This window comes from Raphanus sativus, chromosome 4 (genome assembly GCF_000801105.2).
Source record: "Raphanus sativus cultivar WK10039 chromosome 4, ASM80110v3, whole genome shotgun sequence".
Taxonomy (NCBI): Eukaryota; Viridiplantae; Streptophyta; class Magnoliopsida; order Brassicales; family Brassicaceae; genus Raphanus; species Raphanus sativus.
In genome coordinates, this window is record NC_079514.1 from 22,166,368 (window position 1) to 22,179,612 (window position 13,245).

The 13,245-nt window shown below is 47.0% G+C and overlaps 2 protein-coding genes across 2 annotated transcripts; both read right to left on the bottom strand.

Moving 5' to 3' along the window:
• Window positions 1-4,823: 4,823 nt before the first annotated feature.
• LOC130511195 (uncharacterized) lies at window positions 4,824-6,491 on the bottom strand. Its single transcript, XM_057008075.1, has 3 exons — window positions 5,856-6,491; window positions 5,208-5,561; window positions 4,824-5,120 (listed from the first exon to the last, which is right to left on the bottom strand). The coding sequence occupies exons 1-3, from the start codon at window positions 6,489-6,491 to the stop codon at window positions 4,824-4,826; spliced, it is 1,287 nt and encodes a 428-aa protein (XP_056864055.1).
• A 5,893-nt stretch (window positions 6,492-12,384) lies between these two features.
• LOC130511196 (uncharacterized) lies at window positions 12,385-13,245 on the bottom strand. Its single transcript, XM_057008076.1, has one exon. The coding sequence runs from the start codon at window positions 13,243-13,245 to the stop codon at window positions 12,385-12,387; it is 861 nt and encodes a 286-aa protein (XP_056864056.1).

The following is a 13,245-nucleotide window of genomic DNA, read 5'->3' on the forward strand; positions in this document are numbered from 1 at the left end:
GGTCGGACCTATGGCAGGGGTTGGTCCCTGGTTTCTTCTTGAGCAAGGGTCCGAAAGTCGAGGGCCTATCCGGAAGCTGGAGAAAACTTATGTCTGGATATTTTTCCCCAACAGTTTGCCCCTTATTCTTTGATTACTCGTGGAAATCAAGGGATAACGTGTGTTCTTGAGTCTTGGTAGTTTTCTCTTAGGACGAAGTCTTCCTTGAGTATCTTGTCTTCTTGCAATGAATCAGGCTGGGACCTTTGACGGTGACTGGAGCAACGATTCTATGAGGCCCTTAATTTTCCGGCCCAAGTACTAAGAGGCTCTTCGGATTGTCCATGATTGCTCCAATTTTTCTCTTGGATCTTACTTTCCTTTTGGAGATTGCGTCATTACTCCGAGAGATCTGGGGAGCGGGACTCTTTGAATTTGAATTTCCCAAGCCTTGTCTTTGAAGTTCCGAGATCCCGGATCGGCGGATTTCCTGAAAAAAAACGCTCAACGGCTCTCTTCTTTTTATATATATTCTCATCTTTGCATTGTCGTAGCGTCTTCTTACCCTCGGATTTTGCTACTTCGCGTGTTAATCTCTGAAGCTTTCTGATGGCAGAAGTAAGTGATCGGAGAGGAGAGCAGACTCCTCGTCGTCCAGATCCAGCAGCCCACCGTCACGCCACGGTAAAGACGTGCAAAATCCTCTGACCCCAGCTCCCTTACCGTTTGTTTCTCCAGGATCTCCGCAGGTGGATTCCACATCAACAGTTAGAGAAGACGAGCTGCACGATTGGCGAACAAAGTATTCGCTTCCTTCTTCCGTTGTCCTTCGCATTCCCATTCATCGGAGAGTGCTTCCGGTGGTATGTCCGAGGAGATTGCTATTTATGAAGCTTTCTTTGAATCTGGCTTCAGGGGTGACGTGCCGTCGTTGATAGTGAGTCTCTGCAACTATTTCCATATCTCTCCATCTCAACTTAATCCTCCAGCCTGGCGCATCCTTATAGCCATCCAAAATATCGGAGATGAAGAGGGCCTGGCTTTTGGAGTTAATGAAGTACTCTTCTCATATCATCTTGCTCCGATTAATGGACATGAGGGGCGTTTTCATCTTCTTCCAAGATCTGGGTTTCCCATAGTTGAGGAGCTTCCCAAGACTGACCGTAAGGGATTGGCTTTTGTGAAAAAATGGCCAGAAAGATACGTTTTCGTGACTCTCCTAGGATCTCACCATCGATGGAACTTCGTAAGTAGGAGGTTTTAATAGATACTCCTTTTGTGAGTTCTGGTAATAGAGCCTATCTGACTTGCATTGCTCTTTTCTTCCAGAGGGGACTCATTCTGCTCCTGTCAAGGGTGAGGGCAATGTGCGATGTCTTAAGCTCCCCCTTGAGCAACGCCGTGTAACCCATCTTCTCAGTTTGGAGGTATTGTGTCGTAGCCAGCTATGAGGTAAGTTAAACCTTTGAAACTTATATGTATTTCCTTTTCATATAATTGATCACGGAATATCCCTCTTTAGAAGACACAAGAGAAGAAAGCCCAGAAGATCCGATGATAGCTTTTAAGAAGGCCACAGATGCTATATCGGCAAGGAGGGATTCGTCCAGCAGAAATGCTTCGGGCGATGGAGCCACAACCGCCGGGAATAAGCGCAGGATGATAAGGAGGAGCAATGATTCCTCCCCATCTCGAGGCGGCAGGCCTAGGGAAGGTGTAAGCACGCGATCGCAACAGCCGTCGCTGACCGGATACTCATCTGGAGGATTGTCTGCTGTGCTGGCTGATTTGAATGCAAACGTATTTGCATAGATGAAGGCTCTTCCCTTAGACAAGGGCTCCTATGGGATTATCCAGCAGGTTCAGGGCGAACTTCTTCAGATGAGGTGCATATAAGACCTTATATTATGAATCCGCATTTTATGAGGCTTGTTTTCCTACGCAGGTTCTCTCTCATTTGCATCACCTGAAGGACCGAATAGTGGAGAAAGGTTCGTCTATGAATCGAGACGAGGTTTTGGAACTATCCCGTCAGTTATCTGAAGAGAAGAGTAGGCGTGTCGCGAAGGAACTGGAGCTGAGGGACCTTCAAGCGAAGATCCGAGCCATCGAGGGTTCAGTAGAAATTGCTTCAGCTGAATCGCTTCAATTGAGCCGAGAGAAGCAAGAGTTGGAGGAGACTATCGTTGAGCTTCGAACAGAGGCGGAGACTTCGAAAAACATGACGACTATGGCCGTGAACGGTGCGAGGATCGTCGCCCGTTGGGAAGTAATGAGAGAATGGCTCAAAGGGCAGGCCCACAAATGGAACTTACACAAGCAGTTTTCTCAGTATAAAACGGTGGCTTTGGCTGAGGCGGAATTCAAGGGTACCCAACCTCCTTCCTTCGAAGACGAGCCGGCTATTCCTTCATCTAGGCGTGGCAGGTCTTAGAGGGTATTTGAGCTTATTCTTGTAATAGCGGCCCTGCGTGGTCTGTCCCTGCTAAGACAGTGCTCTTTGTATGCTTTTCTTGTCCCTTGAATTTCTTTGGTTCTGTTGAATAATATTTATCGTTTTTGCCTCCTTCCGTTGTGTTCATTTCCTGGATCCACACCTTCGTAGTTTTCTGGCACTGTCCCTTGATCGGAACGGTTCACAGGTCCTCTGAACATAGGTCTCTTTGGAAAGAACACAATCTCCTAGGCGGAATCGTGGGATCTAGGATTAGGATCCTGTTACTGCATCGACGGCCTAGGGGTCTAGACCTTGTTGAATCGATACCGTATCTTTAAGGAAGGGATGGAACCTTGGAAGGATTGGAACCTCAAAAGGGCCGGACCCTTGTAAGGATATCAGTGTCTAGGACCTGGATCCTGTTAGTAAGCTGATTAGAGAAGCTTTAGACCTTGTAATCCAGTATTAAAAAACCTGAGTTTTAGTTTTGGAATGAAAGATCCTTGCTTAGAACCCTAGAGTTCTAGCTTGGTTTGAACCCTGGGGTTCTTGAGCCCTAGAACCCGGAAGTTCTTAAGGCCCTGAACCCTGAGGTTTCTTACCTAGGCCCGAAGGCGCCATTTTATTGAAACCGAAGGTTTGCTCATTGAACCCTGAGGTTTCTGAGTATTGGGATTTAATCTTTAGATCCTAGGACCGTGATTAAACTCGATGGATACCTCGAACCCAAAGGTTGATGCTTTTGAACCCTGAAGTCCTTGGCAAACCCGAAGGTTGGTATTTGGACTCAAGGATCCTTGAACCCTGAGCTTCTGATTAGATCCGAAGATCAGTTAGACCCGAAGGTCTTCGATCAACCCTTAGGTGATCTTGAATCCGGAGATTCCTTACAGACCCGGAGGCTGTATTGAACCCGGAGGCTCTTTTATAGACCCTGAGGCCGTACTGAACCCGGAGGTTTCTATAGAGACCCTGAGGCCGTACTGAACCCGGAGGTTGTTATATAGACCCTGAGGCCGTACTGAACCCGGAGGTTTGTCATAGACACTGAGGCCGTATGCGTTATGGGAGATTTGTGATCGTATTCTGCTCCCCATGGGGGAACCACTACCGATCTGTTATTGAGAAACCGCACTCTGCCACCCGGAGGTATAGGCCACTCTCATGAATCTCAATGCTGCACTCTACCTTTCTGCAGAAAAGGTCACGCTCAGACTTACTGTGGTCTGCCGTGGGCCCGCCCCGCGGAGCGACTTCACACCAGACACACTACTTTCCACGTCTGGATAAGTATTAAAATTTTGGTGCTAACCGGTTTTTTCGCACATTTGCTCCCTGCATATAAGCCGCCAGCATCTGATTATAGTACTTTGCACTGTACGTCATGCCCCCGCATGTATTTAGCTCGTAGCGTCTTTAATGCAGGGTTTAGGTGACACTAGTACGGTGGTCCCCACGTAACTTTTGGTCTTATAGCCTTTACGCAGGGCCCGAGGTGCAAATAATGTAATAGGGTTGATCAGACCTGTTCCTTTTATGTCGTACACCCATGTGAGTAGTCTTACTAGTATATAGGGTTTGCTAAGATCTAAGGTCCCTTAGGGCCTGACCTAGCTAGTATGCCCCTTTAAGTACATTGGAGTTCCTATAACCCCGTTAGCCGTAACTAATAATGTATTTTATAAGCTTAGTCCGGAGACATTATCACATACATAGGAGTAGGAAACCAGTGTACTTAAATATATCATAATAATAGTAGTAGTATATAAAGTTTGATATGGGGACCTTACTTTATAAGTGATAGAATTTGAGGTGCAAGGTGTTCCAGCAGTTGGGTTGGACCTTACCGTCGATGTCTTCCAGCTTAAAGGCTCCTGCCCCTTGCACCTCTATTACCTCATAGGGACCCTCCCATCCGGGAGCGAGTTTTCTGGCTGATTTGTCCCTTGTGTGGTCACAGACTCGCCTTAGGACCCAGTCCCCTTTCTGGAAGGTTCTGGATCTGACCTTCTTGTTATAGCTCTTGGCTACTTTCAACTGGTAGGATGCGTTTCTAAGGCGGGCCACCTCTCTTTTTTCATCGAGTAGGTTTAGACTCAGGTACATTAGGTCGTTGTTCTCTTCCTGGGAGAGGAATTCAGAGACCGTGGTCCTTACGTGCACCTCCGTGGGTATTACCGCTTCAGCATCATAGACAAGCGAGAAGGGAGTCTCCTGGGTGGCCGTCTTCGGAGTGGTCCGATAGGCCCAGAGTACTCCGTGTAGCTCTTCTGCCCATCGCCCATGGGCGTCTTTTAGGTGCTTCTTGAGCATATTCACCACTGTCTTGTTAGTGGACTCGGCTTGACCGTTTCATTGGGGATGTCGCGGTGCTGAATAGGAAATTTTGATGTTCCTTGCAGAACTTTCAGAAGTTGTAGCTCGTGAACTGGGGTCCGTTGTCTGTGACGATCTCATGAGGGGTTCCGATGCGTGTGATCACGTTGGTCCATAGGAATTTCCTGATCTGGAGATCCGTTATCTTGGCTAGTGCTTCAGCTTTCACCCACTTTGTGAAGTAATCGGTCACGACTAGGAGGAAGATCTTTTGCCCCGGTGCCATGGGAAATTTCCCCATGATGTCCATGCCCCACTTTCGGAAGAGCCAAGGAGAGCTTGGAGATTTGAGGTTCTCCGGTGGAAGATTGGAGACTGGCGCGTGCTTCTGGCATTGGCTACAGAGTTTAGCTTGTTTGAGGGAGTCCCTTGCCATGGTTGGCCAGTAATATCCAGCCCTTCTGGCTCTGAGTACCAAGCTTCGACCACTGAGTATCCTGGCGGCTTCTCTAGGGGTAAGACATCGCAGATAAGGTCCCGAAAAGGATCTTCGGTATAGTTTCCCTTCGGAAAAGAACCTGGCGGCTTGCCTCCTTATCTTCCGACTTTCGTCTTGATCTGCAGGCAAGGTCTCGTACCTCAGGTAGCTAATTATGGGAGTCATCCAGGTCTCTCCTTCATCTACTACAGATACTTCCTCAGGCTCCACCTCCTTCTCCGTCGCGGGCCATTGAAGTACTAGCAGTGGGATGCTCATATGACTCGTGGTTTCTAGGGCGGACCCTAGATTAGCTAGAGCGTCGGCTTGGGAATTGTGCTCCTTAGGGATCTGGGTGAGCATAAAGTTTCAGAACATGTCGAGCAGTCGTTTAGCCACTGATAGGTACCTGATCATACTCGGATCTTTCGCCTGGTAGTCTCCTTGGACCTGGCTTATGATCAATTGTGAGTCGCTAAAGACCTGGATGTCTTCTACTCCCATCTGTTTGGCGAGTGTTAGCCCTGCTATTAGAGCTTCGTACTCAGCCTCGTTGTTCGTTGCTTTGAAGTTGCATCGTACGGCCCTTGAGGCTGATTCCCCCGTAGGGAAAGTTAGGACAAGTCCCACGCCTGCGCCCCTTACGTTACTAGACCCATCAACGTACAATGTCCATTCGCCTTTCTCCCCTTCTCTATCACGAAGATTTACCTCTTGTTCCAGGGCTGGAAGCATGGCAGGAGAGAATTCGGCTACGAAATCTGCCAGGACTTGCGATATGATAGCCGTTGCAGGTCGGAAGATCACATCGTACGCTCCCAGCTCTATGGCCCATTTTGCTAGTCGTCCAGAAACTTCCGGCTTGTGAAGGACTGCTTTGATGGGGAAGGAGGTGACCACCAAGATTTGATGAGCCTGGAAGTAGGGGCGTAGATTTGGAGCCGCGTAAACTAAGGCGAGGGCCAGCTTCTCAAGGTGACTATAGCGGGTCTCCGCATCTAGCAATGATTTGCTCATGTAGTAGATATGATGGTGTTTCCTTCCTTCTTCCCTAACCAGGACCGCGCTGACTGCATGCTCTGATATTGCCAGATAGAGCAATAGGACTTCCCCTTCTAAGGGCTTTGAGAGGAGAGGTGGAGTAGTGAGATAGGCCTTGAGATCGGATAGAGCTTGCTCACACTTATCGGTCCATTGGAAGTCCTTGGGGTCCTTCAAGGTTTCGAAGAAGGCGTGCGACTTGTTGGATAGTCTAGAGATGAACCTACTCAGGGAGGCCATCCTTCCTGTCAATCTTTGAACCTCCTTGACGTTACGAGGGGAAGGTATCACTTGGATTGCTTTACCTGCTCTGGGTTTGCTTCAATGCCCCTGTGGGTGACTATATACCCCAGGAACTTTCCAAAGCTTACTCCGAACGAGCACTTTCAAGGGTTCAGCTTCATGTTGTACCTCCTGAGAGTGGTGAATGCTTGTTGAAGGTGTGAAATATGGTCCTCAGCGTCTAGGGACTTCACCAGCATATCATCAATATAAACCTCCATGGTCTGCCCTATCTGATCAGCGAACATCATGTTCACAAGCCTTTGATAGGTCGAACCTGCATTCTTCAATCCGAAAGGCATGACCTTGTAACAGTAGATGTCCCTTGAGGTCATAAACGAGGTCTTCTCTTGATCGTCAGGATGCATTAGGATCTGGTTATATCCGGAAAATGCGTCCATGAAACTCATCAGCTGATGACCAGCAGTTGCGTCGACCAGCTTGTCGATGTGAGGCAAGGGGAAGGGATCTTTAGGACATGATTTATTGAGGTCCGTGAAGTCGATACAGACTCTCCACTTCCCATTCTTCTTCGTAACGACCACTACATTAGCCAGCCATTTCGGGTATTGCACCTCTCGTATGAATCCGGCATCCATTAGGTTCTTGACCTCTTCATTGATTATTTCGTCCCTTTCGGGGGCGAACTTCCTCCTCTTTTGTCTGACAGGGGGATGCAATGGATCCACTTGAAGTTGATGCATGATGACGTCGGGATCAATTCCAAGAATATCCTCATGGGACCAGGAGAAGCAGTCGGAGTTGGATCTTAAGAAGTCGACCAATCTCCTTCTTAGCCCTTCTGGAAGCTTGGAGCCTATATTCAAGTTTCGACCCAAGTTCTCTTCTACGAGTGGAACCTCATCCATCTCTTCCACTTCCGGCTCTTCGGTATGCGGGGTCGAAAGCGTCTTCTGTAATTGCTATAAGACCTGGGACTTTCCCTTTAGGGTAGTTTGATAGCAGGACCTGACATTTTCCTGATCTCCCTTGACCGCCTTAATTCCCCAGGGAGCCGGAAACTTGACCAGTTGATGCAGAGTCGAAGGTACGACTCCCATGTCGTGGATTCAAGGCCTTCCTAATATCACGTTATACGATGAAGGGCAGTCGACGACTAGGAACTTTGTGGCCTGATTTATCCCCTCGGCATATACGGGGAGGAGAACTTCTCCTAAGGTTTGATTTACCTCTCCATTGAAGCCTACAAGGGGACTCGCCTTTCTGGTTAGGGCCGTAGGTTCTAACCCTAGGTCGGCGAAGGCCGAATGGAAGATAATCTTGCTGGAGCTTCCATTGTCTACCAGTATTCGCTTGACCAGGCAGTTCGCTATGGTAAGTGAAATGAAAAGGGCGTCATGGTGAGGAGCTAGGACCCTCTCCTGCAAACCTCTCCTGCTCCCTTGCAGTGAAGTGTTGGGGTCGAAATCGAACAAGACAAAGTTGGCATCCAAATTTCCGTTAAAAATTATTTACTTAAGAATTTCTACGTTTTCGAGAAAAGAAAACTTATACGAAAAACTTATACCAAAAACTAGCGGAAAATCTTGTTTTAAGACAACGATTCTCTAAAAACAACGATTTCTTAATCAACGATTTAAGAAATCGACGATTTCTAAAGCTACGATTTCTTAATCAACGACTTAAGAAATTAACGATTTCTTAATCAACGACTTAGAAGATTAACGATTTCTTAATCAACGACTTAGGAAATCAACGATTTCTTAATCAATGAGTTAAGAAATCAACGATTTAAGAAAGTAATGATTTCTTAAATCAACGGTAAGATGTTATCAAAGGTCCGAACATCCGCAAACAAGCATCCTAAGAGTATCGTAGTCTCGCAACGACTTCGAACGCTTGGACAACGGAGTTCAGTCCACGGCACAAACCCGATTGCGATGCCGATCGGGTCACGAAAAAGAGCTCGGTTGCTATAGCCATCGAATCACGAGACTATGCTCGGTCGCTATAGAGACCGAGCTGCGGACAAAGTTCGGTCGCTATAACGATCGAGCATTCGTATATCGATCATTTTCCGAAACGTCTGAAGTCTTCCGAAATGACGACACGACTTAAAACTATGCATTCTCGACTATCCGTATAGCCATTTTCCGCAACCCACGACTAACCATTTCTTGATCTCTCAATCAAATGGGATCGTCCATTCGGTTTACGATAAAACCACGGAAACTTAACTTTATCGAAGAAATCGTAAAAACGTCTCAAATCGAAAAGACGGCCCAAAGGGTCCTAAACTTGATTCGAAGCCTCACTTACGATTTCTTAAAACCCATAAACCTTATGACGGTTTATGCTTGGAGGATAAGCATCAGTTTCCGCGGATAAATGGAAACTTTCCGCAGATAATCATGAAGATCGGAAAAAATGGAATATTCCCATTTTTCGACTATGACGGCTTAAGGGCAAAAGGGGGAAGCGTAAACCGACCTTTGAGGTAGTATATAAAGAGTTCAAGGCGAGAGGCATAGAGAGAGAGAGATCTTTCAGAGCAAACTTAACACTTAGAGCATTTTAGGCAACTTTCCGTTTTTGTTTTTCGAGCTGCGATTCAATTAGGTTTAGCCACCTTCGGGTATTAGAACTAGGGATCTCGCCGACAGCTCTCGTAGCCGAAGCAAGTTACCTTGTTGTTGTTACGCTCATACGCAGATTCGGAATAAAAATCCTTCTTGCTCTCTTTTACGATTTTTATTTTATTTTCTCGTTATTGTCGTGTTCTGATTGCTTGACGTGTGGTTTCTCAGAAATCCGGGACCTCTGGGAAATTAGGGGTTTCCTACTTTCCTAAAATATATGAAATATTGACGGTGAGAATTTCGGTTCCCACATGAAGCTGATCTCGTCTGTTCCGAGGAGTAGGTGCTTAGGACCCTCGGTGATACGCCCAAAATCGGGAAGGATCACTTTAGCCGGATCTTGGATATGATTCGAGAAGGCGAAGGCACTTCCGGAACTGGGATGGATTGATAGGATCGTCAAGAGGTGCGGAATGGCTCTTGATATACCAACGATCTAAGGCTAACCACCAAAGAACGGATGAATGTGTTGGCTAACCACCAAACAACACACAAAGATGATTGGCTGACCACAAAATCAACAAGCCGGTTCACACCGATGAACTAGCTAAGAACTCTCTCTCACTTTGAGAAAAGAAATACAAAAATAAACTCCAAAAATGATCTGATTTTATTCATGAAATGAAATACATATTTATAGTAGAATGAGTCAAAGAAAGACTTAAATAATTGTGGAAAACTAGAAGCATAGAAAACACAAACAAAGACCAAGACTTTTTATGGAAAACCGAAATGTGCACTATGACTTTTGACCGAGTTTGAATGCCTCTTTCCTAGGCACGACTTTGACTCCTTTTGTCGATATTTCTTGATGCAAATGGACATGAGACCATCAGCAAAGGCCTGGTCGAATTTGGTGTAAAACGGACCTAAATTGAATTTGTTATGAATTTTTCGGTGGGCCGAAAAAGGCTCATTTCGTCCAGCCGCTAAACCAGCTCCTTCTTCAGTGTCACTTAGCTCATTCAGCTCCAAGTTAGTGTCGCTTAGCTCATCCAGCTCCATAGTAGTGTCAATTATCTCACTCAGCTCATCTACCTCCAAAGTAGTGTCACGATCTGATGGAAAAATCTCGGTTGGATCAAGCTGGTCGACATGATCACCATCATGGGCCGTTTCCATGAACCAAAAAGGACGGTGCTCGATTTTGGTTCTATCACTCGGCCTCTTGGCCATTCCTGACGTTGCGAGTACTTCTCTTGGCAGCGGCACTACTGATTCTGCTTACTTCCGATCCGCCAGAGATGACATGGATCACCCGGTCTTGCTGTGGTGGCAACGCGGGAGCTGCTTCGGTAGGGAGACCGGGACCTTCTTTATTCAAAAGGTTCTTGGCCTTGTCTGAGAGTAATTCCCTTAGGTGGCCTTTCTTGAGAAGCTCGGCGACTTCTATCTTCAAGGCTATCCAATCTTCCGTAGTGTGACCATGGTTACTATGGAACTCGCACCACCGCTTGGGGTTTCGATTAGCCTCTGAGGCCTTCATCTTAGGGGGTCATTTGACTTGAGGACCCATGTAAGACCCAAACCTGGATCCCTTGATCCAACCAGTCCGGACACTTACCTAATGTCTAAGTGCAATTCAGTCGGTTTAAGTCCATTAGTTTGTAAGTCATTTTTCATTCATTTGAGGTTCATAAATAAACATGCACATTGCGGAAGCATAAGGAAAAGATCATTTCATATATATAAGTCAATGTGATCCATACAAATCATTCTTAACACACAAGTTGCACAATAGGCTATCATAAGTTCAATCTAACTAGACACACATCACACATCCATCCACGGTCAGGTCTTCAAGACTCCTTGGCTTTGCCACGATCACTGCTTGTTCCTGAAACCAAACCCACAACACATGAACACATTTATTAACCGATATCCTAACATCAGTTCTAGCAGTACATGGTTCCGGACCCTTTATCATATCTCTGTCCCAAAAGTGACCACTCTAAATACTCGACCAAAAACTAAATAAAATCCATGATAAATCATGATAAATCTAAACTAAGAGAATGGTCCAATTGGATTTCCCAGAACCGGCCTCAATCATATAGATCTCGACCATGATCAGCCAAACCGGCCATAAGGGACCATCTCTAAAACAATGATATAAATTCATTCTTTCACTTTGATAATTCATTATAAATCCCCAATAAGAGATATCAATCGCCAAATCCCAATAACTCCCATGGGAACTATGAGATCGGTTCACACATGCCCAACCAAGGCCATGGAGAGATTACTCTGATCTAACCAAGGCTTGGGGGTCTGTCCACGAGTTTAAACCCACGGACTATATCAGAATATGGTAGGGAAGAGATTGACAAAGAGAAAATGAGTAAAAGATGCAACCAACACAACATGGTTCAATCGGCCGGACCATATAAACCCATGGTCTTGGGCGATAACCATCTGGAGTGCATCACTAACCTTAGGCGTGCGTTCCTCTGTAGCCCCTTCCTTCTCTGATTCCTTCCTCTTATCCTTCTCACTTTGCCCGCCTGCCATAGCCTTGCCTGAATCTTCCCACTGCCTGAATCCCACCGGAATGACCACACGGTCCGATTGCCTTACCGCCGGTTATTCTCTCTTTCTTTTCTGGTGTGATTTTGGCAGAGGTTTGCCTAGTATTTTTCGTGGTCTAAATCGATGTGCAGAGACTCCTATTTATAGGAAATGCCATCGACAACCACCCTTGACCGAACGGTTGCAAGCTTTTGGGCGAACGGACACATGCGGTTTCATTCGCATCCCTTCGGCCAAACTGCCTCCAACTGCTCCCAACCGTTCTCCTTGATCGATCTCCACTTGCCAGCACCTTGCCAAGTACCTGGCTCACTTGCCAAGCTCCATGGTCACACCAGACCATGTCACCACCGAGCCGGACCCATAACAGCTCATGGTCCGGTCCAACCGTCCAAGTGCCAAACACTCCATCCAGCTGAGATGAGCTGGTCACTAGCTTCTCCAGCTGAGTGAGCTAACACTCCAGCTACTGGAGCTGTCCTGGACTTGCCTGAGCTACTGTGAGCTTGTCCCACTCCTTTCCTAGCTGCCCGAGCTTCCATACTTCCCCGGCCAGCTACCAAAACACTTACCCAACTCCTTTGAGCTTGCCTTTCCTCCTTTCTGGTTAAGTCTCAGCTTCCTGATGCACTTAACCACCATTTTGGACCAAGATACGCTTGCCTTTAGGTCTCATGACCTGGCTGGTGCTTGTCCTCGCACCATGGTCCGTTCTGATGGCACTATCTAGAACTTGGGACATGACAACCCATTTGTCGCAGGACACCGATTAGCTCCAGCTTTGATATCGCAAGATGAGATATATCGGGCCATGTGGATACCATCATTCCTTCGGATCTAGGCAAAGGGCGACGTTGATATCTACCCCTGCTCGGGTTGCTAGTCTCCCTAGCGGACTTGGGATGAGAGGGCTCATCGCGATCGTTCCTAGTTGGCTTTGAGGACTTCTGATCGTACTTCGGATAGGTCTTGGCCCTACTTGCAACATCTTCTTCCCATCTTACTTGAGCCCAAGCACGGGATAATACGTCCTCCATAGTCATGCACTTGTATTTGATCAGCTCCTTGTAGAGATCTCCCTCCGGGAGTAAACCCCTCTTGAAGGCCGAGATAGCCATATCAGCGTTGCACTCAGGGATAGCCAACTTCTCTTGGTTGAAGCGTGCTATGTAGGAACGAAGGGGTTCGTTCCTATGCTGGAGGTCGTCTGACTTTTTCTCTAGGCTGCGACTACTAGCGAATTGCTCCACGAACTTGTCGCTAAGAGCTGCAAAGGACTTGATGGACTTGGTAGGAAGATTGATGTACCACTGGAGAGCAGGACCAGTCAAGGCCGATCCGAATCCCTTGCACATGGTAGCGTCCCGTGCATCCCCGGGGATTGCTACGGCTAGGATGCGTTGCTTGTACTGAGCGATGTGATTGTCAGGATCTCTTGTACCTTCGTACATCTTTATGCTCGGGAAAGATAACTTGCATGGCATCTCCACCGAAGCAATCTCTTCCACGAAAGGTGTATCGGAGTAGGACCCTGGATAACTCCTTCGTATAGGGGGAGCTACCCCTGGGAGCCTTTCTACCAT

Coding starts and splice junctions, on each gene's coding strand:
- LOC130511196 (XM_057008076.1), bottom strand. CDS start 13,245: ATGGTAGAAAGGCTCCCAGGGGTAGCTCCCCCTATACGAAGGAGTTAT.
- LOC130511195 (XM_057008075.1), bottom strand. CDS start 6,491: ATGGCCTCCCTGAGTAGGTTCATCTCTAGACTATCCAACAAGTCGCAC. Junction 5,562..5,855: donor ACGTTGATGGGTCTAGTAAC/GTAAGGGGCGCA, acceptor ATGCTCACCCAG/ATCCCTAAGGAGCACAATTC. Junction 5,121..5,207: donor TACTCAGTGGTCGAAGCTTG/GTACTCAGAGCC, acceptor AGCCAATGCCAG/AAGCACGCGCCAGTCTCCAA.